Here is a 27,261-nt window from a genome sequence, read left to right on the forward strand (position 1 = left end):
AAAGTCATTCAGCCTCCACTGAGAACCAGTGTTTATTTTAGACTCGGGACTGATTACATTCACAGGCCTATAATGGCTTCCATCGCCAACCTTTTAATGCTACAGAAAAGAAAATACCTGCTTTCTTTATTTATTTTCCCCCTCGACCAATGGAAATGGGCAATAATCAGCCAAATTGAGAGGAGAAAGACAGATGATGGGGAGAAAAGAGAGGAGTACAAAAATAAATAGACCGATTAGGTTACGGTCTTTTGTGTAAAAGCAGAGATAAACATGTCAGGTCATTTAGAATAATTAGTCATAACATGGTGTCTAAAGGAAAGGCCACAGCTACCATGGAACTGGGACTAGTTTCCACTAAACCAGTTCATATTATCCACACTGTTACTGCAAATGTATCTTCACATAAAATCACAGCATCACTCTAATTTCATTTGTGTGGCCAGTGACTCACTCGAAGACCCAGTCTTACATGGCACATTTCCCTGGAGAAGTGACAGGATGACCAGTCATTTTGCACAGGCCATGGAAAAGGCAAGGAATCAAAGACTCAACCGTGCAACATGGGAAAGTTTATACAAATGGCCTCTGATGCATGGTACCACCAGCAGTATTCATTATAATTTACACAGAAGCACAGAGTGTTTGTTTAGTTTGTTTACTCCACTCCGATATGTCAATAAGCTTTAAATGAAATAGAAGGAAAAACTTATCATTGCTGTCTCTACCTTCCCAGTTCTTGAGAATAAACAAGACATATTGCAAGGACATTACACTGCCAAGCTAGGAGCGACACTGTATGCAAGTTAATAAACAGCAGGAAATGAAGAGCTTTGTTGTGTGCCAGTGCAAAGGGAAAGTCAGACCAAAACTGAGAAAATGGAGAACATTACATCAATAATATCAATGCTCAACAGAGACATCACAGATGTACAATTTTAAGCTGATGACTACACAATATAGAGATTACACCATGGTAGGATTTCTGAGATTTGGTTCCATAATTTTGCCCAGATATAGATATATAGTAGTAGTTGAGAAGTGCAAATTTACAAAACCATATTTCTATGGATCCAGTTTTCCATGTTCATACTACGTCGCCTTAACTCAGTAACAGTTCATAACAAACCGAGGGGGAGGACATGTGTACCAGGCTACGGGGCTTTGATGTGGACAGAAGAAAGGGAGCAAACACAGTACCATCCTCTGCTTAGAGCTACAGCAAACTCCCAGTTCTGCACATAACCAGCTAGCTAGCCCTTAGCGGCACGCCATGAAACAGGATCATTTCTGGATTCAAATGGCACGGGTATTTCCTTTGCCCTTAGTCATGGTAGCGCCAAAGTCAAACCGAGAGCAGGTTCCAGCTACACGCTCACAGCAGAGCACGTAGGACTTTGTGGACTCCGGTTTGTTAGTCAGCTGAGGATCCATATTCAGAACATCCAGTAAGCTCTTCTAATTGGCCTACTTCTCTTTGCAGCTGGGTGGAGAGCATATTTCTGAAGTGTGTGTTCATGAATGCATGCTAATCCTGTATGTGTACATGCCTGCATGGATGTATGAGGGTGTTTATTTGTGAATACTGCTAAAAATATGCAGGCAGTTAGTGTGGGAACATGCAAATGCTCTGAAGCTCAGCTGCGTTGCACTGTATGTTCAACAGACGACAGCATTCTTTCAACAGCTTTGAAAAATAAGTATCATTAATATGCAGGCAGTTAGTGTGGGAACATGCAAATGCTCTGAGGCTAAGTGTGCAGCGTGTGCGCTGCAGTGTATTGTATGTTCAATAGAGCACAGCTTTCCTTCAGAAATAATTACTTCAAATAACGATCATCAGAGAGTGTGAAGGCACCACTCACTGTCAGACTCAACGTATCAATCAGCAGCATTCACTCCAGTGTCACACATAATCAAAATGATCCACGCAGCTTTTATGAAACCGCAATTTATGCACACATGCATTTGTGAAACTGTTTATGTAAATATCTGTGTTTAGATCCTCAAGGTGTTTTAATTTGTGCTGCATAATGCCACAGCGCGCCTCAGGAAGCAGCTTATAAACTAAGTTTCTCCTCCCTAAGATTTCCTTAGAATAAAATGAGTTTCATGAATTCAACTTGAGAAATATCCTGGGAAAAACACACACACACACAAGATTGGTTGTCTTCTGCAATGAGACACTAAATAAAATGCTGTAGCAGTCTTAAGGTCTGCACGTCTGTTGGATCAGGACATTAGCAGGCTGATATTGTGCAATCTGATCCTGGAGGAATCTTAAGCAGGGAAGCATATGTTTTCTTCAACTGCTGTGTGTGCATTTGTGATGGTGTGTGCACACGTGTGTGTGCGTGTGCCCCTCACCAGGCAGCGCCTGACACTCCTGCTGCTGTTGATCCCACTGACAGTTGATGTTCAGAGAGCAGCTCCTGCAGTTGGCCAGTCTGAAACACTCCTGCTCCTCCCTGCGCTTACACCTGGACGAGTCTCTCACCGACTTCACAAACACACACACACACACACACACACACACACACACACACAGAGGAAACAATATCAGTCCAATTCAACTTCATAATCAGTGCCCTCTTTTTCTGCTGATGCAATAAACATAGAGAAATCAATACAATGCACAACAAAAAGCTGAAGATGAATAAAATGTGATGGTGAGTGAATCAAACAGCCAAAAAGAACATGCAGAGTGAGAAGAGAAATCAATATTTCCATCACATTATACTGTGATGGACTTTTTTTTATTGAAGTTGTGTTTATTATATATTGTATGCCTTGTATGTCTCACTTATTCCAAATGTCTAGCTCTATCTATAAGGAAACAGGGTAATCATGCTGGTTCTTCCAGATAAAGTGAACTGGCCATACTGTGTAAAAAAATATGTCAACCATTGCTCTGTTTTGGCTTAAGAAAAAACAGACTAGATGATACATCTTTTGATAAAATCCTTTAAATTTAATGAAAGAAATTACCTTTATATTAACTTTACTAGATACATATCAGGATATGACCACTACTTTTTGCCTTAGTGTGAGCATATGATTTTATTATTTTTTTATTATTTTTTATTGGTCTTTTATTAATATAACACCTATTTAGTATCTCAAAAAAGATGTTTTGTCTTGGTCCTGTTTCTTAGTCGACTGAGATGTCAAAAAGACTGATATTAATGAAACTGTGAGAGTAGTTAAGTGCTTTGCTTTTCATACAGAGCTGAATCCAGAATTTTCAGAGCTTTCTCAGTGTTTTGATTAACTGTAATTAAATGTCACTTTAAAATTTAACATCTTTTCTCACTGCATTTATTTTTGCATTTTCTACTATTATATTCTAACATACTTTTATAATGTCTTAATGGTTTTATTATTTACAATTTAGTGAGGTAATTTTCTATGTCACTTAATAAAGGTAATGTCGAAGTCTCTTAAACAGAGTAGTTATACTTTCAATCAAAGTCATGTGTTGTTAGAAAAAAATAAAGGACTTGAATTAAATGTGAATTTGGATTTAGATTCACTCCTGTTTCAACGGGTCTGCTCTGACCTCTGACCTCTGACCTCAACCTGATGCAACCTGACCTGCAGCCTAACAAGAAATGTCAAGAGTCAAATAATACACACATGTCCCCTCCTTCTGGCTCCGTGCTTCCACAAGCTCAGCTGATGTTCAGACAACATGGATGGAGGGGGAGACAGAGACAGAGCGCCGCCATGCTGCTGGGCCAGCTCCAGAGTCAGCTACACACACACACACACACACACACAGATAGATACATTCACAGATTTGTGTTTAAATCCAGCCAAGCAAACACAAACACACAAAAGCAACATGCAGACACACAGAGTAAGAAAGACAGAGAAAGCAAGGTTGGGAGTAAAAAACAGAGAGAGAGAGACAGAGAGAGAACAAAATGAACAAATACAAGAATTCAGTAAGCAAGAGTTATTAATACACATGCAAATATGTTACTGTATATTTTGAAATTCTACATTTCAACATACTTGGAAGGATAAAAGATAATAAACTTAGATTATGAGTTTTGGTTGTTTACACCAAAGCATAACAGGGTATATGTGAGATCATCTAAAAGGGGAATAGCTGAGACACTGATAGCTTTAAGCCCCCATTAATGATGCATCCTTGATTACAATGGTTCCACTTACAACTGGTAGAAACACTATCTTTTTAGCTGGCTAACATCAAAGCTAACAGAATCTAGAAAGAAACTGGTCCAAGAACCAGAGCTATTTGGTGGGAAAGGGGTAGAAGTGTAGCCTCTCTAGTCCCTATAACCTTTTGTGCCAAAATGTTACATTTCTATAACCTCTTAACACCCAACTGGTCAGGGCAGAATTGGAGGCAGGGTTGACGGTTAGGGGTTGCAATCTGCATGAATAACAGACTGCAGTGTAATTCATGCTCCCCAGAGAATCATTTCAACCATTTTCATTTCAAAGACCTTGTGACCTTTTGCACCTAGCCTGTAGTAGGAAATGGTGAAAAGTCGACCAAAATTATCTGTTTGTTATTTGTTCCATCCACCACTTAGTGATACCCAATAAAGACTCACCACAGTGCAGTTGCTGGATGCAGAGATGCACTTCCTGTCCTCACACCACTGACAGCCCCAGCTGTTGGCAGTGCAGCTGGCACAGTCTGAGAAGCGGAAACACTGCTCGTCTGTACTGTCTGGAAGAGAGCACACACACACACACACAATACAAACACAGTTTAGCAGATCGGTGTCATAGTCTGTTGTTGTATAATGGTGGAAAAATTTAATTTGTGATCCCTCTAGCTTGTCACCATGTAATGATCTTCAATTTGCAGTTGACATTTCTAATCTTTTCTCTATTCGTACACCTATGGTACCTTTCAGGAGAGTGCTGCTTTTGTTTCATGTTGTGTCATCTGCTGGGAACTCAGTTCTAATTAGAAGTGCACTGACCAACTGCCACCAATTATAATTATATAAGTGCTTTAATTTCCAAATCAGCTAAGGAGCCTGAAAAGTCAGTCTCTATATTGTAGACATGTCAGGAGAGACGTCAGGAAACTGAAATGCAGGCTCATGTGGCAGCCATGTGCAAACAGCAATGCTTTGTGTAAACTAACATGTTTAGATGTGATTAACATGTATTTACACATAGAGAGGAAGGTTATGTCATGCTGCTTTAATTCCCTGTGGTCATTTATACAGTTCATGCTCTCATTTGTAGGATAAACATACATGTGAGATTAGAGCAGAGGCTGACCACTGATCTGGGACATGTTAATCTGTCATGACATACATAATGCTTTTGACTGATATTTCAAATACCATGTCTGTATTTCCTAAGCATTTTACATTTTCAAACAACTTCAAATCATCAAGATTTTACAGTTTGTGCAACCATTTACCAGCCAGTGGTTTCCATTTATTTCCACAAAGAATAAAACTCAACTACCTAATTCATCAAAGTTAGTTCATTTGTATCTCAATTACTTTTGTTACATAGTTTTTGTGTCTTATGTTTTAGCTGTAGCTTATTATCTCATACTGACAGTGTAACTGAAAATAATAACACATTTTTGATGTTCATTGTGATGGGTTACAAAACCTGAGCAAGTTTCAAGTTTCAAACCCAAAAAGTCTAACATATAATGTAAAGTTTAACATTTAATAATGTAAGTTATCTGTAGTAAATAGGCTTACAGATGCAAAAGCATTGGTATTGTTCTTCAAGACAGGCAATCCACATGTAGTATTGTTCTATTTAAAACTGACAGAACACCCATTATCATAATTACTTTCAGTTTAAACCTGCAGTGAGCTGCCTGAGGCAGAATACCTAGAAAAGCTGCTGCATCTACATCTGGCATAAACAGATGAGGGGGAGGAGGACGGGGAGGGTTTGGACCAATCCTAATTACTTTAAAATGAGGTAATTGTTGCAGCATTGACCTTCTGTTCCCATAATTACATTATGCAAACTAACTTCAGAAGCCAAATACTTGAGAATAATTATAATTCTCTTTTGGGAACAGCACTCCTGTGTGATTGTGCTGCACATTTCAGGGAAATGTTGACATGACAGTGAGAATATTTAGGGAGAAAGAAAGAAAGTAACAAAGTCATCAGAAGGGCAGGCAGGACCCTGCTGTGACACACCAGGTCGTGCAGGGCAAAATGGCGCACGCAGAACGTGGTCAGGTGGTTTTGGCTCCCAGGGGACACATCTGCTTTTGACCCAGTGGCAGCGAAGGCCCGGCCCGGCAGCAGCACACAGAGCTGGGTTAGAAAAAGCCTGGCAGCTCGGAGGGGTGTAAGCCAGCACATCGTTCAGAAGGAGGCCCGAAAAACCTCCAAAGATGTACATGGAGCTGAAGAAGATACAGAGAAGATTAGTCTGAATCAAAAGGGTCACACAAATCTGGACTTAAAGCTGTAGAAGGAAGTGACATTCTGCAGCAAAAGTTACAGAAAGATTGTACTAGTTCTATAGAGACAAGAAATTCCTGCGGAGATGAAGACAGTTGAGGAAATGTTATGAAAACAGGAGAACCTTTCAAAAATAAACCTGAACTTTGGTTCGGAGGAAAGAAATGCTGGGGAAGAAGTGGTTTATAGCCGGCCTTTTGAAGTTCAAAGCTGACATTTTTGTGCTCAAAGCTGACTTTTTGGTGGGTAAATGGTGTTAAAGGGTCAGACCATTATTTCTGAGTTCAGCACTAAGTTGCTCTGCGTCATATTCGAATTCTTCCAAACTTTTTAAGTTTGGGTACCCATCCCCCCACCCAGCCCAAACAGGCATGCCTGAGAGCATATACAAATTACTACTACTACTTTTCTCTCTTTTTACATACACCAAAATAATGTATGCAAAAAACATTGTCAACAACACTGTTATTTTTCCCACTTCCATACAGTGTGCCATATTGCTGAAATTGATTTGGCTTTTTCTAACTTAGAGTAATAAGAAGCTGCTTGCAATATATACATATCTATACATCTAGACTCTTTTGCTCTGAAAATAAGATCCAGAGACAGAGAGAGAGTGAGAGATACTATCCATACATCCATTATCTATACTACTTATTTGTAAGGGTTGCAGGGGGGCTAGAGCCTATCCCAGCTGGCATTGGGCGGGAGGCGGGGTACCCGGAGAGAACCAATGCAGGCACAGGGAGAACATGCAAACTCCACACAGAAAAGCCCCAGGAGAACCAGGGTTCACACCTTCTTGCTTGAGGCGACAGTGCTAACCACTGCACCACCGTGCCCCCCAAGAGAGAGATACATGAAACAAAAATATCTTAGGTTCTAAAGGAATATTTACAAATAATACATCTGACATGATATTAATAACCTTCTTCCAAAACTCTTGTATTGTAATACAGCCCCACAAACAACTTGAGATTCTTTACATGTTATGTCATTCTCATTTTTGATCAGTTATGTGTAGTAAAATACACAAAGTATTTTACCTACCTGTAAAATGACCTGTACTCTTAAATTCTAAGGGACTGATAGTCACCAATAATATGTCAGGAAAAAAAGTCTTTTATCAGACTACAATGCAGACGCTCTGAGAAACCTCTATGTGATGTCAAGTTATCTACAGTTTTTCGCAAGGTGCATCTACTTTTTTCTTTATAAGTGGAAGTCTGAATGGGTTGCCAGGAGACAATGCAGCAATTCAGAAACCACAACACAAGGCTGGAAGAGATGGCCTGACCAACTTTTCTGTGTGAATGAGACAAGGAAAATACAGAGATACAGATTTAAGAAAATGATATAAGTAGAGCTCTCTTGGTAATAAAGAAAAATACATTGTGCATATGTACACACATGTATGTGTATATAAAGAAAATTACTGAGTAGGAAGTAGAGGGAAAATCCACTTATAGACAGGAGATGAAGTGAGAGAGACACAGCCCCAGTTTCTGAACAGAGAGCTTCAGAGAAGCCGGCTCAGGGAGAAGTGTAAACTAAAACTAAATATAACACTGAGATAAAGAGATCAATCCATAAACTACCTACAACTGAGGAAGGGAAAGATGAAGAAGAAAGTCGACCGAGACTCTTGGTGCTTCCAAAACTTAGAGGACACTGCATGAAGACATCAAGGAAATGTAAAAATGTACCAAAGAATAATGCACTGTGAATAGATGGGGTTTATTTGCATAAATATAACTGTGGTTTAGCAGATTATTTAGCAGATTATTTACCAGATTTACCCAGATTTGAGCATCAGAAAGTCCACTGCTGAAGTGTCCTTGAACAAGGCAATGAATCTCAAACAAATTCAGAGATGCTGTTGTACTCCGAAATACCATAAAGTATGGAAGTGTTTGACAAAGTATTTCCCAGATGGAGTTTGGCAGTGATGGATTTCAGTAAACTAGTATGGAGGGAAGGAACTCACCCGTTGCTAACCACGGCAGAGTGTCCGAAGCGGTTGACGTCGCGGTGCAGCCCTGGTTTGGGCAGGACAGTCCACTCATCACAAGCTGAGGAGACACAAACACAAACACTTTCTTTATGCACCTGGCCTACAAAATGAAAAAAACATCCCAGACTAAAAATGCACAGTGTTTGATAATATTTTCATCCTATTTTGCCATGTAAGTCAGAATAGACGATTGAGACTCATCATTTCAACATGTTTCCTCTTCTTTTGTTTTCCCTTGTGGAATAAGGAGTGTTTAAGTTACTGCATGTGCGAGGAATGAGCACTGGATGGTGACCCACAGTTCATCCCTCTCCCCTAATTTCATCACAAGGAATTAAGAACTCATTATCCTTACCTTTTCACATAAAATTATGGTGATAAGGAAAAGATAGGGCAGATAATCTGGGAGATGACTTCATAAAACTCCTCACACCACCAAATTTCATCATAAAGTACCTCTCTCTCCTTCTCCTTCCTCCCCTCTCACCCTCCTCTCTCTCTTACTAGTTATCATTGGAGCTATCAACTCAGTGTATTTTACTGTTTGGATTTTACAACACTGTTAATGACCCCTACGTGCTTCATTATATTAATATGGAATGACTATATGTGTGTGTGGGTGTGTGTGTGTGTGTGTGTGTGTGTGTGTGTGTGTGTCCCATTTTGCCAGATGAGCCTTCCCCGAACGTAAACGGAGAGCCGGTAAAGTCAGGGACTTGGGGACGCCAGGTTGCTAACGACGTCGTTAAGCGGTGTGCTAATTGGGAGCCTGGGCGGTTGTTCTAATCAACACCAAGAGCAATGAGTTCATCACTAGCAAGGGTTAAAGGTCGGTCGGCATTAACACGCCAACCAGAGTGGATGCTGAACTGAAGACTGGTAACACTGCAGCTGGTGGAAACTGTATGAACACAGGGGTGTTTACTCCCCCAGGTCAGCTTTTCAGGCTGTGGTTCAGTTGCATAGGTAGATCACACATTCACTGCCCTATGCTGAGCTGGGCTAACAGACTGCTGGCTGTACTGTGTCTTCACATTTAGTGTAAAGATGAGACAGCACATTGAACTCTTACTCAAGCAAATAACACTGATCATCTTGTTACAATACAATGTACTGCTGGAAAACCTTGGGCCCTGCATCCATCTGAATGTTAATTGACACGTACCACCCACCTAAGTACTGTCGCAGACCAAGCACACACCTTCAATGTCAACAACACTCCCCAATGGCAGGGGCCTCCCCCTGCAGAACAATGCTCGGATCACACCACAAAAACTGAAATGTCTCGCGGAACATGACAAAGAGTCCAAAGTGTTGACCTGGTCTCCAAATTCCCCAGATCCCAATCTGATCCAGTATGTGTGGGATAATCTGGAACAAGCCATATCCATGAACGCTCCAACCAGCAACCCACAGGACCCAAAGGATCTGCTGCCAGACACCTCAAGACACCCCCAGATGATCTTGTGTCTCTTAAGCTTAAAAGTGACTTTTACACTTTTCTGTAAGTGGGAAGTCACTTGATAAAGGTGTCTTGAGACTCACATTCAGCCAATAACTTTTTTTTTTCTTTCTTAAGCAGGTATTTAAGAGAATTTAAGAGTGTAATAGAAGTTTGATAGTTTGATTGTTTTTTTCTAGCTGTAACCACAATCTGTTTTTTAGCTTTAACCATACTGCAGTTGCCATGCATGAATATCATTAAAATAAGCAATTTTAAAAACACGGTCTTAGCTATTGTGCATAATCTTGGGCTGCACAGATGTATCACACCAACCCCGACATTCTACCCTGTAATGGAGTTGTATAAATTAACATGAGATATTTTGACGAGTCGGTTTGGGGATGTGAATCTGTAATATCCTCGCTGAATCTATTTCAGGATCTTTCATGAACACAGATGTTCTGTCAGCTGCACTTTAATATAACCTGTAAGGCCCTGTATCAAATTGGCACCTCTGCTTTGGTAATCATTAGTCAGCAGGGGGCTCCAGGTGTGCACTGCTATCTGACAACTAAGATCCATATGTGGTGCTAAAAGTTTAAATATTCTTCACTTCTGGCACTTGGCACTCTGAGCGCTAAAATAAGTTTAGGTACTGCTGGGAAGTCACACAGCTGAGTTCTTTCACTTGAAAACCGTCCCAATAGTTTTAGCCATGGAGGCCTGGCAACTCAACTCTTTATCTTCTTTTTAAATGCACTGATTTTCACTAAATATTTAACTTCTGAGATATTTGATTGAAATTACATTTTTTACACTGGGGATACAAGTGTCGTGCACTCGCTTTTATTTTTGTTGTGACAATCTAAGGAGGATTTTACATTCTGCAATTATATAGATTAAAAATAATTAATGACAATGACATAGAAAATACATCTCTGGCAGGGTGGATGAAGCATTTAGACCAGCTCTACCTCCTGTGGCTCAGGAGGTAGAGCGGGTTGCCCACTTATCGGGTCAGTGGTCGAGTCCCTAGCTCCGCCAGTCTGTGTACCAAAGTATTCTTGAGCAAGATACTGAAACGCAAATTGTGAATGTGTGTGTGAGTGTACAGTATGTGTTAGAGTGCTGTGTGTGAATGGATGAATGTGCCTTTTAGTGTGAAGCACTTTGATTTGGGTTGAATTACCATGTTGGGAGGCAAACTCTTTAGCAGTCATACAGCAGTCAAAATAATCACTGCATATTGTGACATTTCAGCAGTCAGCGTTCACTTTTCTTAAACAATAATGAAGAATTTGGGGAATTGGGAATTGGAAACTTTCCATGGGAATCAACAGGAATATCTCTGAATTGATGGGAATTAATTGGAAATTTGCAGAACTGCAGGTTAGCCTATAACAGGGTACTTAAATGAAGAGGAAGTTGGTTAAACCAACCAGATTTAATGTAAACTCAACTACATTTGGATGATATTATTGGGGTTAATATATTTGATCTATGATATTGAATTTTAACCAGCAAAAAATAAATCAGAATGTGTTTTTACAGTAGCTATGTTCTTGCTGTTGTTGCTCAATCAAATAATCAATAAAAATTCTCCTTACAAATAAATCAAAGTCAAAAATCAACTTATGTGTGCATGTCTGCTAATGACAAAACAAAATGTTTATATATGATATGGTTTGTATAAATTATTAAATCTTAATTCAATTCTAATTTCTAATTCAGTATTTCCAAAATTCCCCATCTTAACTTCCCATGGAAAGTTTCTGAAAAGTTTCCAGAAATGTACTGAAAAATTCTGGAGGTCTCTCTTTATTATTTGAATGTGTATTAATATTAGCACATTTGATCCCATCCTCTGACCACACTGGACACACACACATGTTAACCAACCACCCTGAGATTGAAGTTGCCAAATTGTCCACCAAATAACTGCAGGCTCAACAGATACTTATCAGCCACAACACATACACACACACATACGTAGGGACACGCACATCAACACAGATTTTAATTTCCTCTCAGGATATGAGAAAATCTGTGTTAATAATGCATGGTGGGACAGAAAGAGAAATCATGAGTCTAGATCGAAGCATGCAGGCGGGCCAGGCTGATTGACAGTTTGATCTGATCTGCACTAATGGAGGTCTTGATGAAGTGGGGTGGGTGGAGGAGGAGGAGAGGGTTTGAACGGCAGCCACTGTCTGCTCCTCCAATATATCACAGCTCCTAACATCTTCCAAACAAGCTTCCAGCCTGCCCTGGGCCTTTCAGTACGCTGTGCCATGTGACTTTGTGTGTGTGTCAGGTGTGTGTTTGTGTATGTTTGTGTGCAGCAGACAGCGTGTGGGTGTGTGCCTGTGGTGTGTGTAAAGTTGGAAAGGACCACATTTTTAATCAGAGTTCATTCCCCCCCCCAAAATCTAATTAGAAGTGTGAGAGGGGGGAGAGTTAGGTAGGCGGGGGTGGGCAGGGTTGAAGGGAGGAGGGAGAGCTGAAGGAGGGGGAGAGGGAGAATTAAATCCAAATGAAAAGTGCTTTCCGTGTCGACCTGAATCTAATGTGTGGCAGCAGAAGAGCAGGAGAAGCTAATAATGCAGCGACGCCCCTCCAAGGTTAGCGCGGCAAAACAAAAACAAATTAGCGCTCCAAACCCCTCCGCTCACAGCCAGTGTGGAGGCAGGGAGGAATGGAAGAGCAAATGAAGACGAAACAAGGGATGGGGAGAAGTGACTTCCACAGGTGGAACTAATTAATTATCTCCTGGAGAGACGAGAGAGGGCAGAGGAGAGAGGAGAAGAGAGGAGAGGAGAGGAGAGGAGAGGAAGAAACTGCTTATTTCCTGGAAAGTGTACAGCTGCTACTGGTACTTGTATTTATCATTTTTCTAAGAGATTTTAAAGAGATCTTTCCATTGAAGAATACAGGAAGTGTGAGGGAGTATGTGGGAGAAGTGGAGGATATTTATTTATATTGGAGGACAGGATAATGACTAAAACACTGAATAAGTCAAAGGGACAAATATGATTTATAGGTTTTATATGATTTTTTGTTTTGTCTTCTTGTTGTTATTCTGTGTTTGTACCCTTTTTGTAATGTATAAAATTCAGATCTACCTGAAAACACTGGGTGAATATCTTAAAAACCAATAAAAATGATTGACAAGATCCATATTCTAATGAAAATTGTGCAGGACAAAACTATTTATTTTGGATGAGACAAAACAGTGTTGAATCAGATAATGACATTCATAGCACTTTTTCAGTGCCTGCAAAAGAAAAGGAGACGCAAAAGAAGCAAGCCAAGAAGCAAAAGAACACGGTAATGGTAAAAAGCTGACAAATCTAAGGTTGAATTTTTGCCATCTAGCTCTGCAGCTGCAGCCACGGAGGAAAACACTGAAGCAAAACAGAAAGAAAATGGGGAAAAGGAAAACATAGTGGAGAGACATTTCTCGGGCTGGCTCAGGTTTAAACTCTTTCTAAAGCTCATCATAACCCTCAGTGTGTTAAAGCGTTACCACACTGGCCCAGCAGATGAGTTTAATTCCACATAATCCCTCTCTGGGTTATAGGGGACTGTGTAGTAGCACCACAGTGAGAAAAGAAGTGAGTCATTTCTGAGCTGAACCACTGACACGCCACAGGCTGGCCTGGTTGTAACGTTACTAACATGCTGGTGAACTCTGTCAACAAACAGGAAAGACTGTGAATCTAACAGTGTCCTCCACAACACTGAATACAGTGACTGCCAAAGGCTCAACATATGTCAGCAGTACAGTGGCAGAGATATGGAAGACTGAGGTGTGTCCTTGAACGTAACATTTTCTATTAAGACATGAATATTAGGAGGCTAGTTGCTTAATTTTAAGATTGTGAAAGAAATTTCTCTAATAAACTATAATAGTGAGCAATCAGTTAGCGTAGCATCATGGTAGATTGGACACAGTGGGAACAGTTAGTCTGGCTCTGTCCAAAGATGACAAATGTATTTTTCACTTGTTGGCATAGCTAAAGGTGGAAAAAAAGAGAGACCATGCAGTTGAATATAAAACATGTTGCTTCATTTTTAGATGTATGAGTACCAGAATTAGAAAACTGATAGACAAGAATGTATACAAATCATTTCTCAAATGTACAGGAGCACCGTTTGTTCACTGAAATGTCCTTTTACACAGCATCTCTCACTGTAGCATCTTTTTTCTCAACAACAGCTCCCTCCCTTCATCTAGCTTCTTTTTTGTTTTTGTTTTTTTTCTCTTTCAACCATCACTACAACCCTTCCCTCCCCCCTCTCCCTCCGCCCCCTCTGTCTCTGCAGCAAGTGGGAGAGTTGGCTGGTGGACGATAAAGTTGGGCAGATCTGCAGATACGAGCGGTGATGAATAAATGATGATATTTATAAAGACAGGGGTGTGTTTGCCCGGAGTTGAGGGACATGTAAATACACACATTTATTGCAAGTGTTGATGGGCCAACAAAAAAAAAACCCACAGCATTCAACTCTACATTGTTTCCAACTTCATTAAGACTGGGACGCTCTGTAAACAAATGCTTTATTGTTTATTACCTTTGAATTTGCCTTTTATTCACAAGCTTATTATCTGCTTTATCCTGGCATACCTTTGTTGTCTTTAGGTAATTCTCTTTCACCGTCCTCAGTGCTTCCTCTTCTCTCCCTAAATCCCTCCTTCATTTACTCTTTATTTCTCTCCCGCTCTGTGTATATCCCTCTCTCCTTCCTCAATGCTCTGCTCTCTTATTTCATCTGCTGCCTCACATTCACTGCCTTAGCTCACCAATATCCTCCCTGGTATTTTACCCTTTATTATATAATTTACAGCAGAGAGTGACAAGGAAGATCAAAGAAAAGGGGGAGAGGGAAATAAAGGCAGAAAAACAAAATATTACAAAAATACTTTCAATGCATTTTTTTTTTAAAGAAAGCTTTTGACCACATCTCATGACCTCAGTTCCTTTGCTTAACTAGCTTGGCTGTCACTTCTATCTAGGTCTGGGCGATAAAATGATTAGAAAAATTACTGTGTAATAACTTTTCCTCAATAGAAATATGAGACATGGTTGATATAACATTGATAGAACTCAATTCATCTATGTTTTGACAGACAACATGATAAGCCAAAGATGAGATGAGAATAGCACCATGGTGAACCAATCATGTGGCTGGAACAGAGTTGCAGCCACGCCAGGTTAGGTTGACGCACATAGCACAGAGTGTAGGAATAGCAGCTGGCAGCAGCACAAGTGCTAATGTTTGGGCTGTGCAGCAGTGTATGCCAGTGCATCAGGAGCGGGAGTTAAAAGAGAAAATGACAACAGAAAATGTAAACGAAAACTCGAGTGACAGAGTTAGTGTAGAAGACATCCCAGTGGACACCAAGGCTCAAAAGATGAGAAGATTGTTGAAAAGAAGAGTCAGAGGAATTGGGTTAGCAGTGTGTAGATATTTCGGCTATTTAAAGTCAGACAAGAGTAGTGTACACTGCAAACTGTGTTGAAAGCAAGTTCCCACAAAGACAGGTAAAACCACCATTTTTTTAAAACCATCTGAAGCAAGACTTTACAGGCCCAGACCAAAGCAAGTGCTGGTGGTCCCCCTAAAACAACAACTGTGATACCTGCGCAACAGCAACGGACCATAATGTTTACTTTCTCTAGTGTCATGCTTTACAACAACCTTATGATATTGTCACATCTCACTTAGGAATAAAAATGAACCCCTAAGCTTGACAGAAATAGTGATTTGATTTATATCATGGCGTATATATATCGATATTGACTAATGGCAGAAATTTCCAAGTCAAATGGCCCAATTTTGCCCAGTTCTGTAGGCAGTATCCTTTGGGTTGAGGGATACTGTAGCTGTAACTATATGACTTTGACAGGAATGATATCCGTCCAAAATGTCCATTGCAAGGGCCTTAGGTCACAACTTCACAAAGCTGGTTTTGTCAAACCATATCGATAGGAAACCTGCCTGAACTGGCCAAACTTTATATTCAAAAACAGGAGACCCAATACAATCCGATCCATAAGCGACTGAAGAACCAAGATAATTACACCGGATCTAAAATATGTTCAACCTAAAAAACCTATAATAGAGACGGAACTCTACTTGGCAGCAATAACTATCAATCAGTCCCAAAAGGGCAACAACACATGTCATTATGTCACTTCTCTCCATTTCACACTTCACACTCTCGTTTCCGCCTCAAAAAGACATTTTTATCCTGTGATTATCATGACACACCACATGATCAGAGCTGACAGATTCCACTTGGATCTCTTTGTGTATCAGAGGTATTGAAATACAGACCTGTGGCAGATACAAAAGGACTCAATTTACAGCCAAATAGAGTGATTATAATTTGGACCCAGCCAAACTTTCTAGGAAATGACTAGAACATTTTAGGGCCAAAAAGAAAAGAAAAGAAAAGAAAGAAAAACAGGGAATACAACAAATGGATTGATCTAATAACCATTTCAGTATGACTTCCTCCCTAACGATAAGCCATCTCCTCAGTCTTAACATTAAGTTATAGAACAAGATGAACATTCAAACTTCACCACAGTGTTATAAGGACATGGCAGCAGCTTCACCTGCTGAGCCACCAGCATACTTCTGCTTCCACTGATTCTCTTTGTCCTCCCTTGAAGAAGTCATCCACCTTCTTTTTTTTTCCTGTACCATACAGCACCTTTCTACATGCATATACATCCATCTAACTTTCTTTCCCTCCCTCTGTCTTGTGTCTGTTAATGTCTCTGCTCCCTGTTGTTTCTCTCCTGTGAAGAGTTGGTGTAATCCCTCTTTTCCTCTCCCAGCACCCCCTTCATTCTTCCATTTTTCTATCCCCGTTGAGGGGTGGAAAGAGCCTCGTGCCATCTGGTCTAGTGTGCGACTGGGTAGCCTGTAATGGGATCCTTAATCATCCATACTCTCTACCTATACTGCAGTATGCACATCCAAACATACTCTTATTTTCTACCTAAAAGGCTCTTCTGCCCTTAAGACTTTTTTTTTTTTTTTTTTTTGGTCTCACATCTGTTTTTTTTTTTTTTTTTTTGGTCTCTGTTACTGTAAGTTTCTGGCACTCTCTATGCACTATTAAGGGAATTTCATCAGAATGCTGCTGCACAATTCTGATTCACACTGGGAAATCGGTAGTAAAAATACAACATTTGTATGCATGTGTGTTTCTGCTGGTGTGGAAGCACTCTGTATGATGGAATAATTGAGAATATATTCATGTGTCAAATACAGCGTAGTTCATCTGTAAGGAAATTAGCTCTTAAGATGTCACTCTATTGCACATTTTCTTGGAAAGATCAGAACACTTAATTCATATACACATTTGACTAAAATGTCAGTAATGGGGGGAGGCATGTGGCTCTCCTGACCTCTTAATAGTAACAAATACTGCAGAACAATGGGAACTAGTTGTTCCAAATTTGAAGAAATATGTACAAATGCAAAGAAAAGGTATATAAACTCAGTGGCCACTTTTTTAGGGAGACCTGTGAAATCTAATGCAAGCCAATACAACAGCTCAGTCATAAATTTGACCTTTTTCAAACATAATACTTACCAGTTTTGAGCAGTCACTGTCAGTATTGTCAGTATTGATCTCTCTATATTTGTTTATCAGTGATGATGTAGGTTGCAGACATGTGGAAATCAACTACTTCATACTGAGAGGTGTTCCTAATTTTTGTCTACTATATTTACAAACATGAGGGGGAGGAAGGATATAGCTTAATTAACACCAAAGAGAGAGTTTTAACAAAAACTTGCCATTGTACCTAATAAAATGGCCAGGGAGTGTACACCCAGTTAACACTGGAAAGAGTAAGGAATCAAAACTGACGTAATGAGCCAAGCCTTTTTAAACTAGCTTGCATGGATACCATTCTGACCATGCACTGACAGGAAGGGTGAACTAAGTCAGAGAATCCAGCCTGCAGCCTTAAGGTAGACTAGGATAACTCCTTAAGGACAGTTTCAACATGAGCAGAACTACGTGAAACTGTCTGTTACATCTGCTGCAAAGCCTAGTGCCAGCCTCAGGGTAAGTGTGTGATTATTTAGGATTTCCTCTTACCATAGACTGTATCTTACCTATATCATACGCCAGGAAGTCAGCAGAAAAGCACTTGGCTCCGTTGCTTAGTGACGTGTCATTGTGAGTGTTTCCCCCAAAAACCAGAACTGTACCACTCAGCAGCACCGCAGAGTGGAGGTACCGCGCCAACCCACTCTCTCTGAGGATCAACCTGTGCACACACACACACACACACACATATGGGTAGAGAACAAACACACAGAGAAAAGAGTGAAACTCAGCAGTGTGACAGATATTAGGAAAGTGTTAATTTCTCAGTAGTAGGTGTGTGTGCGTGTGTGACATTATTTCCATGGTGCCACATTATTGATGGTATCTGCCTTGAGAGTGTGACCTGGCCCGTGGTGACTGCCCTTCATACCAACTGTTCTTTCATGGGAGCAGCACACACACACACACACACACATACATAGAGAAACACTCAACACAGACATCGTAGGAGGTCTCAGTCTGCTGTGTGTGATCTCTTTGAGGTCAAATGTCACATAGTGGAGACCAACTGCAGTGGCTTCTTCATTTACTGCAGAAACTCTGACTTTCCACCAGAGACTCTCTCTGTCTGACAGCTCTTAAAGGAACACACTGACCCTCCTTCACTGAGGAACAGGAAAGGAAAACAGTGAGCTCCAAAAAGCAAAAATTGGCATCAATAAATCACTAGATACATTACTTCCAGTGAGTAGTAGTTGGCTGTATTATGACAAGACTATAAGAATTTGGAATATACTTGATGTATGGATTAACATCAGTTGTCTGAATACTTATTCTGGACGTTTTTGACTCATCTGGACACAATTTATTATAATAAATATAATATTGCTCTAAATATAAACTGATTATAAGTGTACTCTGTATGTGGAAGCAAAGTGTGAACTTCCAGAGCCTCTTTTCAAGAGTGTTTCATTAAGCACAAAAAATACAGATATATATTTAACCTCCTGAGACCCTGCGTCCTCATAAGACGACACTACATTTTGGGTTTGTTGCTCCTTACACTTTATTTTGCTAAACCTAGACCTGTTGTCCTCATTAGCTGACATTTTTTTATGCAATCTACTTTTAACTAAATCACAATGCACTAAACAGCGTAAAAACAAAATGGTGCCAATCTCTGTCAACACATTCTATACCCAAGATCAAGATAAAAGTATGAGAGGAACAAAACCTGATCAAATCTTATGTTTTTTTTTTATGCTCAGTAACATTTGCTGCTTGATATGGCAACAGGACATTACCATTTGTATTTGATTTTTCAGCTTTCTGCATGTGTACTATATCATTTGACTGTTTCTACAGACAACATGGACATTCCTAGCTTTGAGTATGGAGTGAGGAAAATTTATAGTGTTACAAAATGTCCTATTAATCCCAAAAAGCTAGGAGAAATTAAAAATGCATACAAAATCAGTGCTCGGGTCTTAGGAGGACCCATCCTTCCAAACTAATATAGGTCAAAGTGTGTAAAAAATGTTAGAGAGTAACAAATTAACAGTTTCATTATTTTGAGCTATTAACTTAAATGTATCACTGCAGAGCTAGTGGCAGCATAACATGCTACATGTAGCCTATGTAAAAGAAAAAGAGTGGGAATTGGCTGTAGTTTGGACAGTGATTTACTGGCTAAGGAGAAATGTGGAACCCGAGGCTGGCCCAGTTGGAAACCACTAACATACAGATGTCATATACAGGACTCTATCTCGTCATGGCAGGCTTGTCAGGAGCTTTTTGCTGACAGAGGAGAGACGATCTTTGTGTTGGTAGGGAGCTGTGTGGAATAACTGGAATACCCAGAGATGCTTCTGTGTGGGAATTTCAAAAGTCAAGCGACACCCGACTCCGACAACAAATTCCAGCTGGAAAGTGAGAGCCACAGAGAGACAGCAGGTTGCATGTGTGTGTTTGGATGTGATATGTATATATATGAGCGTGCACACGTGTCCATGTATACTAAGTGAATTTGGGAAACTGATAGAGCCAAGCATCCTCTTTCACCCATCCATCTGCCTGGGGTCATCTGAGGTCAAACCTCCTGTCAGATCCTTCTATTCTCACCCTCCTCTCCTCTTTCTGACTCCAACACGCTGATTTCCCCTCCCTTAGAGACAGTTTACACACATATTTGTACTAAAAATTATCATTGCCTGAGATGTTATTCTATTTGTAAAAAAACAAACCCACCATAATTTTTTTTTTTACATTGTACCATATCTTGTGAGAACTAGTACAGTTCCCCTTATAATATGTTATAATTGTTAGGTTAAATTACATGACAATATAACAATAGAAAAACTGTTATTATCATCATCATTATTATGATCATCCTTACAAGTTCATTTGAGTCACATCATTATCTCTGAGGGAAATTCCCATATTTACTTCAGTATGAGTAAATAAGTTGGTAAGTAAAAGAATTTAGCTTTGAAATGGAATCTAAAGTGAATAAACTTGTGTGAGGAAAGGTTCGTCTAAGGATCTTAACGATACATAATGTCTATAAAGTGACAGGATGGAAGTAATATTTTAATCATCTCATGATGACTGTAAAATCCTCAGCTGTCAGATAAATGTAGTGGAGTTAAACAGAACAAAATTACCATCTAAGAGGAGAAAGTCTTGATGGAAACAGTTACAGCTCAAAACTGTAATTCAATACAAAGTAAAGATTTAATGTACAAACACACATAAACACTATTTCCTCAAAAACAGACCCACAGAACAACAAGCTGATCACTTTCATTACTTTCACAAAAACTGACTTTGGCCAAGATTAATTCAATTAAAATGTATATTAAAACAAATTTGGTAACTGATACCAGGTAAATATTTTGGTCAGGATTCAACATAATAACATAAAATTGAAGAAAAGATGTGAATGTGTTTATCTGACTAAATGTGTCAGCCATTTGACAGACTGGCGACCAAGTCTGCATTTGAGCTAGAGCATGATGGGATTGGCTCCAGCTCCCTGCAACCCTAGACAAGTCGGCGTAGAGAATGGATGAATGGGTTTCTACAAAATGATGCTGGCAGCTGACACAGTATGGTCACTATGAGTGTCAATGCTATTTTTGCTTTTGGCAGGTTTCAGCTTTCCTGCATCAACATCTATTCAGCACCAATATGTTTGCTGAGAATACAGAGGTGAATTTATTGCGTGCTCTCACCATGTTCTGGTGTGGATGTGGTAGCGGTACATGTGGTCCACCAGACCGTACTTGTTGTTGTTAAGCGCCTTGTATCCCCCGTGGATGAACACACAGCCGCTGGCCTCATCGTACAAGCTGCTGTGGCCGTAACCTCCCTGGACCACGGCGCCTCCGGCAGACACAACCTGCCACGAGTTAGACCCTGAGATGCAAGCACAGAAAGGAGAGAGGGGTCTGATTAATGTAGTACTCTCATGCAGAGAGATCAAAGTGGATCACTTAAAAAGTTTTTGATGCTTTGGCAAGTTTGGTTTTTCCACTTTCATGCCAAAAAAGCAAGGCGCTTTTAATTCTGGAGGTGAGATAGAGCGAGGGAAGGGAAAAAAAAAAGGAGGGAGACAGAGAGAGTGAGCCAAACAGTAAGCGAGGCCAGAGGAAATTAGAGTTTATTGAATTTAAAAGCGCCCTTTTATTAGACTAGCGCGATGCATACAGATTAATTCAGGTGCATAGAAAATCTTATTAAAAACAGGCAGGGATTACATCATCCGAGCAGCCCCCAATAAAGAAAAGACACAACACAACAAACAAAGCTAGAGAGTAGAAGGAGGAGGAACATCAAAAGCCTGAGAAAACGTGCCCTCATCTGGAACCATAAACCCCCGAGACCACGAGTGGTACTGAGAACAGAGAGAGAGAGAAACTGAGAGAAGAGCTAGAAAGCAGAATATCTACATGCAATCTTTTTTTACTTCAAATTTTATCAGCAGCAGGGATTTGCATCTGAATACACACACAACAGCCAAAAATCCAAAAATCCAGAACTGACATCTGGCCATGGATGCTATGTTTAAGTGGCTGTGAGAAATCTTACTCTGTATTAAACACTCAACAAATAAAACATTTTCAGGCGTATCTGAATATTTTAAATGCCCAATCTGGACTGGACAAAATTTATAGGCGTGCTGGGGTAAAACAGTTTGCTAAAAAAAAACTCTAAATGATGAACAATCTCAAGCAGAAATGGGCCTATGGTGGTAGAACTGTGTTCACATAAGCAGGCCAGGAAAAAGTAATTTTGTTCATTTGCAAAAATGTAAGGCTGGTATAAATAGCAACAAAATGGCCCCATTGGCACCAAGAAAAAAAAAAAAAACTTTATATTGGTTGGCAGAATATCTCAAAACTTTTCCTGGACCATAAACATGAGAAAGAAAGGCAGAAAGACTCAAAGAAACAAAGAAATCTCAAATATCAATATCAGCCTCAAAAATCCAATGTAGATCAGGTTCCACTGCTTTGGCAACAAGTTTTCTGATTAAAACATGCCAATGGAACTCCAGTAACACCCACCAAATTAAGAAATTAAAGAGAAAAAGGGAAAAAAGAAAGTCAGCAAAAGACAACAGAACGGATGAGGGGAAAAAGAGCAAGAAAGAACAAGAGAAACAGTGATAGAAAGTGGGGCAGCTATGAGGAGACAACAAGAAAGTAGAAGGTCAACTCTTATCTCATCTCTGGCAGCTAATTGCTGCAAACCTGCCTCTCCAAGTGGTCATTAAATCCCTTTATCTCATATTTTTTACACACTGCTTCTACTTCCCTCTGTTCATTTCCAGGTTACACTGACTCTTAGTCGGTCCCTCTGAAGCCTAATGATGCTCAGTGCAGACTTACGCTGTGACACCGTCAGAGGGCAAGGAGGGGAGGGAGGAGATAGAGGTGGGTGAAGATGAAAGTGATAGACAGATAAGGGGAGAAGAGGGAAGGAAAAGGTGAGGGAGAGGAGCAGGAGATGACTGGGGACCGAGGAGGAGTGATGACAGAGGGTGTCAGAAACTGAGGCCAGCAGATGAAAGGAAAAAGACAGAGGGAGCTAAAGAAGGGGACGTGGGCAGGGGGTAAGAGGGTGTAGAAGAGGAGAAAGAAGGAGGGATGAGAAAGAAGAGGAGTGGCAGGGATGTAGGGGGGTAGGAGAATGAGGGAATGCAGTGGATTCATTAATCATTGTCTTCTCCCAGACACTCCGGCCGGGGTGCCACCTCTTCTTAATGACTGCTTTCTGCGTGTGCTGGTGTGCGTGAGTGTGTAACTGCACACAAGTCTATGTTGTGTGTCTAATGGATAGTGCATACATGAGCGTAGATGTGTGTGTTTTCCTCTCCAGAATGTGTCTAAGAACTGCTTCGAATAACAGCTGCTGGTTTACAATACTGGGCAACACCGCCATCTACTGGGCAACAAGGGAAACAAAACATAAAAGCACTAAATGGCCGAAAGTATGAGGACAAGAAAAAGCTACACCTGCCTGTGGGCATTATAGTGAGGTTGGGGATAAAGTATGATGGGTCATTGTCATACTTGAGTGGGATAAGACTAAATACAAACTGTTGTCATGAAGTCAGAAGCACACTGTTGCAAATATCATTACATAAGTGGCCTAGCCCAAACCACAAAAAACACCTTGAGACCCAAAGTATCTGAGTAGGGTTCTCCAAATATGTGGTATAATACTAAAGGAAAAAGAGATTAGTCGATTTTACCTCCTCTTTCACATTTAAGATCAAAGTTGTACATTTCTCTCTGGGGTCAAGGTGGAAAATGGCACCAAAAATCTTTTGGATTTGGACAATACAAGCAATTCCCTGAGTGGTATGTTCAGAAAGTGCACACTGCCATGATAAATAATGGTAGAAAAACTCAGGTAAGAGTGAGTAAATTAAAGACATCAGCAAACATTTGAAAGGTAGGAACAATAAAGCTCGCAGTGCTTAAAAGTGACCATTAAAAGCCAATATAAGAAAGCCATGCAGAAGTTCTTGATAATGAGATGTTCCACGGAAAAAGAATTGGTTGCTGATTAGAGATTTCTTTAATTTCACGCAGAGCTTTGCTTCACAGCCAGATTTCACTTTCTCAACCAGAAAACTGCACCCCCTCCCTTTAAGAAAAGTAGTCCTTTCAGGTACTTAACAGTGTCCTCTGCTGTCTTTTAAACTTTGAACTACAGAAGCTGGAAGAAAGTATGGCTCGCAGACAAGACGATTTATTTCTTTTAATGTGAAGTTTCTGGAGATAATTGTTTGAGGCATAATTCTGAGATTCATCTATCCAATAGCTTTAAGAAGGAAGAAGAAACTAGAGCTAAAACCTGGGGAGTTGTGAGGAAAAGCCTGGCTGTCGGTTTGTGGGCAGGTTAATTAGATGCACTTCCACATAGGAATGAATCTGTTGGTTTGCACCTTCAGGCAATGGATTGTGTTCAACACACTGAGGGATGGTAAAAGTTAAATTTGATTCTGTCTTGATTAGAACTGAATCAGTTCACCAATAATCAAGTTCAACTTAGTAGGAATGAAGAAGTCAATGTTTTTCACATGACATGTAAACGGGCTGGACTGAGTATTTCAGAAACTGTTGATCTCCTGGGATTTTCCTGCACAACCATCTCTGGTGTTTACAGAGAATGGTCCAAAAAAGAGAAAATATCCAGTGAGCGGCAGTGCTCTGGGCAAAAATGTTTTGTTGATGCCAGAGGTCAGAGAATTGCCAGAGTGCTTCAAGCTGATAGGAAGGCAACAGTAACTCAAATAACCACTCGTTATAACCAAGGTCTGCAGAAGAGCATCTCTGAATGTACAACACACTGAACCTTGAAGCAGGGCTACAGTAGCAGAGGAGCCCACCGTGTGCCACTGTCAGCTAAGAACAGGAAACTGAGGGTACAGTTTGCACAGGCTCACCAAAATTGGACAAAAGAAAATTGGGAAAACGTTGGCTGGTCTGATGAGTGTTGATTTCTGCTGCGACATTTGGATGTTAGGATCAGAATTTGGCGTAAACAACATGAAAGCATGGATGCATCCTGCCTTGTATCAATGGTTCAGGCTGCTGGTGGTGTGGGGGATATTTTCTTAGCACTTTTTTGGCCCCTTACCACCAACTGAGCATCACTTAAACACTACAGCCTACCTCAGCATTGTCGCTGATCATATCACAAAGCTCAAATCATCTCAAACTGGTATCTCTAAACATGACAAAGAATTCACTGTACTTAAATGGCCTCCCCTGTCACCAGATCTCAATCCAACAGATCACCTTTGGGATGTGGTGGAACAGGAGATTGGCATTATAGATGTGCAGCCAACAAATCTGCAGCAACTGCATGATGCTATTATATCAATATAGACCCAAATCTCTGAGGAATGCTTCCTGCACCTAGTTGAATCTATGCCATGAAGAATTAAGGCAGTTCTGAAGGCAAAAGGGGGTCCATCCATCCAATCTTAAGGGGTAAAAGCAGTTTGCATTCATGTGCCACTGAGTAAGGCTGATTTGGTTGCCTGTTAGAGTATTCTCTATAAGTCAAACCCAGAAGACACATGATAAATGAAAGCAGACATTGTAAAAATTGATCATGTAAAGTTAACAGGCTGTACAATAAAATCAGAATCAGAATCAGAATATTTTATTGATCCCTTGCAGGAAATTATTGAAAAACAGTGCTTTTTAGCAGCCAAGTCTTGTTGGATTGTTGTATACATGTTGTTAAATTTAATTCAGCATGTAACTATAGAACTATGTGAGTTGGTTTCTCCAATGAAGTAGCATCCCAGCCAAAAGCAGTGTCAGTGACAAAAAAAAAATGCCAACCTAAACTTACTCCCTCCTTCCAGTATCAGCACAAATAAAAAACCAAATAATTTTACAAACAGTGGCGTTGCACTTAATGAGCCTGTGTTAAAATCCAAAGACCTGTGTGAATATAGCCTCTGGAAAATGTCAACAACTTGAAGAGTGCCCATGTTTGACTTCCATCAATAAAAACAATTAAACAATCACCACAAAGAAAAAAAAATCGATGAGAGCAGAGTCAGCAGGTGCACTTACTGATGTTGTACTCCTGAACTTTGTTGATGTAGCTGTAGACTGGCGAGTAGCCAAAGAAGATCAGCATCACCGGTTCTCCATCGGCCAGCTCTACCACGTGGGCAGTGTGTCCCTCCAGGGCGTAGGGAGGAGGCGGGGCTGGTTTCAGCAGCGACCAGGTGCGTCTGGGGATGTTGAACACCCACATCTCATCCGTCACGTTAGCAGATCCTGCTTCCAGCTTCCCGCCGAACATGTAGATGTCATCCTGGGAAAAAGACAGAGAGAAATTAAGAAGTAGCAGAAGCAGAATCACACATATCACACACATATCAGAGGAATGTGAACATCCTCCTCCAAGCTGTTGTTCAGTCCTTGCTTTGTAAAAAGAACTTTCTAAAGTTTAGCTGAGGCTAATGTAAGGCTCTAACAGTCCCAGATCATTGTGTCACTTTTAAACTCATGTTTGAGGAGTGTCTCTTAGTGTCTGTTTTTGAAAAACAGAGTTAAAATATAATGCTACATCCATCCATGTTGCTTCTTATGTTTACCATACAGGCATTTTTACTGTACATCTGAATTGCAGATCTTTGATCTTTGATCATCACTCATCTGGGGCCTCTAATGTGGGTATTAGTATGTTAAAAGAATAGATTGACATTTTGAAATATGCACTTATTGGCTTTCTTACCAAGAGTTAGATAAAAAAAAGATCAATACTACTCACAGTCAGTGGCTGGTCAGCTTAGTTTATCTGTCTGATGGTAACAAAATCCACCTACAAGCACCTCATAACCTCTCGTATTCAATTACATCATATTCAATTAACATGTTTTATCTCAAATGACACCTGTCACATGACACACAGCAACTTCATTACCTGTAAATATTTATAATAGCAGCTTTAAGGCTCTAATGACAACCTAACATGCTCTAATATGCACTTTAGTCCACATCATTGCAGCCCTGCAGCTTCTCGTGCAATTATCAAGTAATTACATGAGAAATAACAGTACAGGAGCCACAATGTGGTGTAGGAGTCACTGAAAATATCAGTGTAAAAGTGAAGGGTGAGAGGTGAAGAGTCAGCAGGTCTGGCTGGATGTCTCTGTTACTCCCTGAGATAAAAATAAAACACACGTCCACTTTGTGCCGCAGTCAGAGACGTTTCATGAGAAGGCGTCAAACTCCGGTGATGAAGT

The 27,261-nt window shown here is 40.3% G+C and overlaps 1 protein-coding gene across 3 annotated transcripts in view; it reads right to left on the reverse strand.

Annotated features, from left to right (window-relative positions):
* atrnl1a (attractin-like 1a) overlaps window positions 1–27,261 on the reverse strand; it is a 244,340-nt gene that overhangs the window by 179,481 nt on the left and 37,598 nt on the right. For 2 of the 3 annotated variants that reach the window (XM_051076679.1, XM_051076680.1), the window contains exons 8-15: window positions 26,081–26,327; window positions 21,209–21,392; window positions 18,041–18,195; window positions 8,425–8,509; window positions 6,168–6,379; window positions 4,587–4,705; window positions 3,637–3,753; window positions 2,368–2,500 (exon numbers count right to left, since the gene is read on the reverse strand). In XM_051076679.1, coding sequence (XP_050932636.1) covers window positions 2,368–2,500; window positions 3,637–3,753; window positions 4,587–4,705; window positions 6,168–6,379; window positions 8,425–8,509; window positions 18,041–18,195; window positions 21,209–21,392; window positions 26,081–26,327 — 1,252 coding nt within the window. The remainder of the gene's footprint in view (window positions 1–2,367; window positions 2,501–3,636; window positions 3,754–4,586; window positions 4,706–6,167; window positions 6,380–8,424; window positions 8,510–18,040; window positions 18,196–21,208; window positions 21,393–26,080; window positions 26,328–27,261) is intronic. The other variant, XM_051076681.1, reaches the window with a different exon arrangement.

The sequence above is a fragment of the Lates calcarifer genome, linkage group LG16_LG22, assembly GCF_001640805.2.
Source record: "Lates calcarifer isolate ASB-BC8 linkage group LG16_LG22, TLL_Latcal_v3, whole genome shotgun sequence".
Lineage (NCBI taxonomy): Eukaryota > Metazoa > Chordata > Actinopteri > Centropomidae > Lates > Lates calcarifer.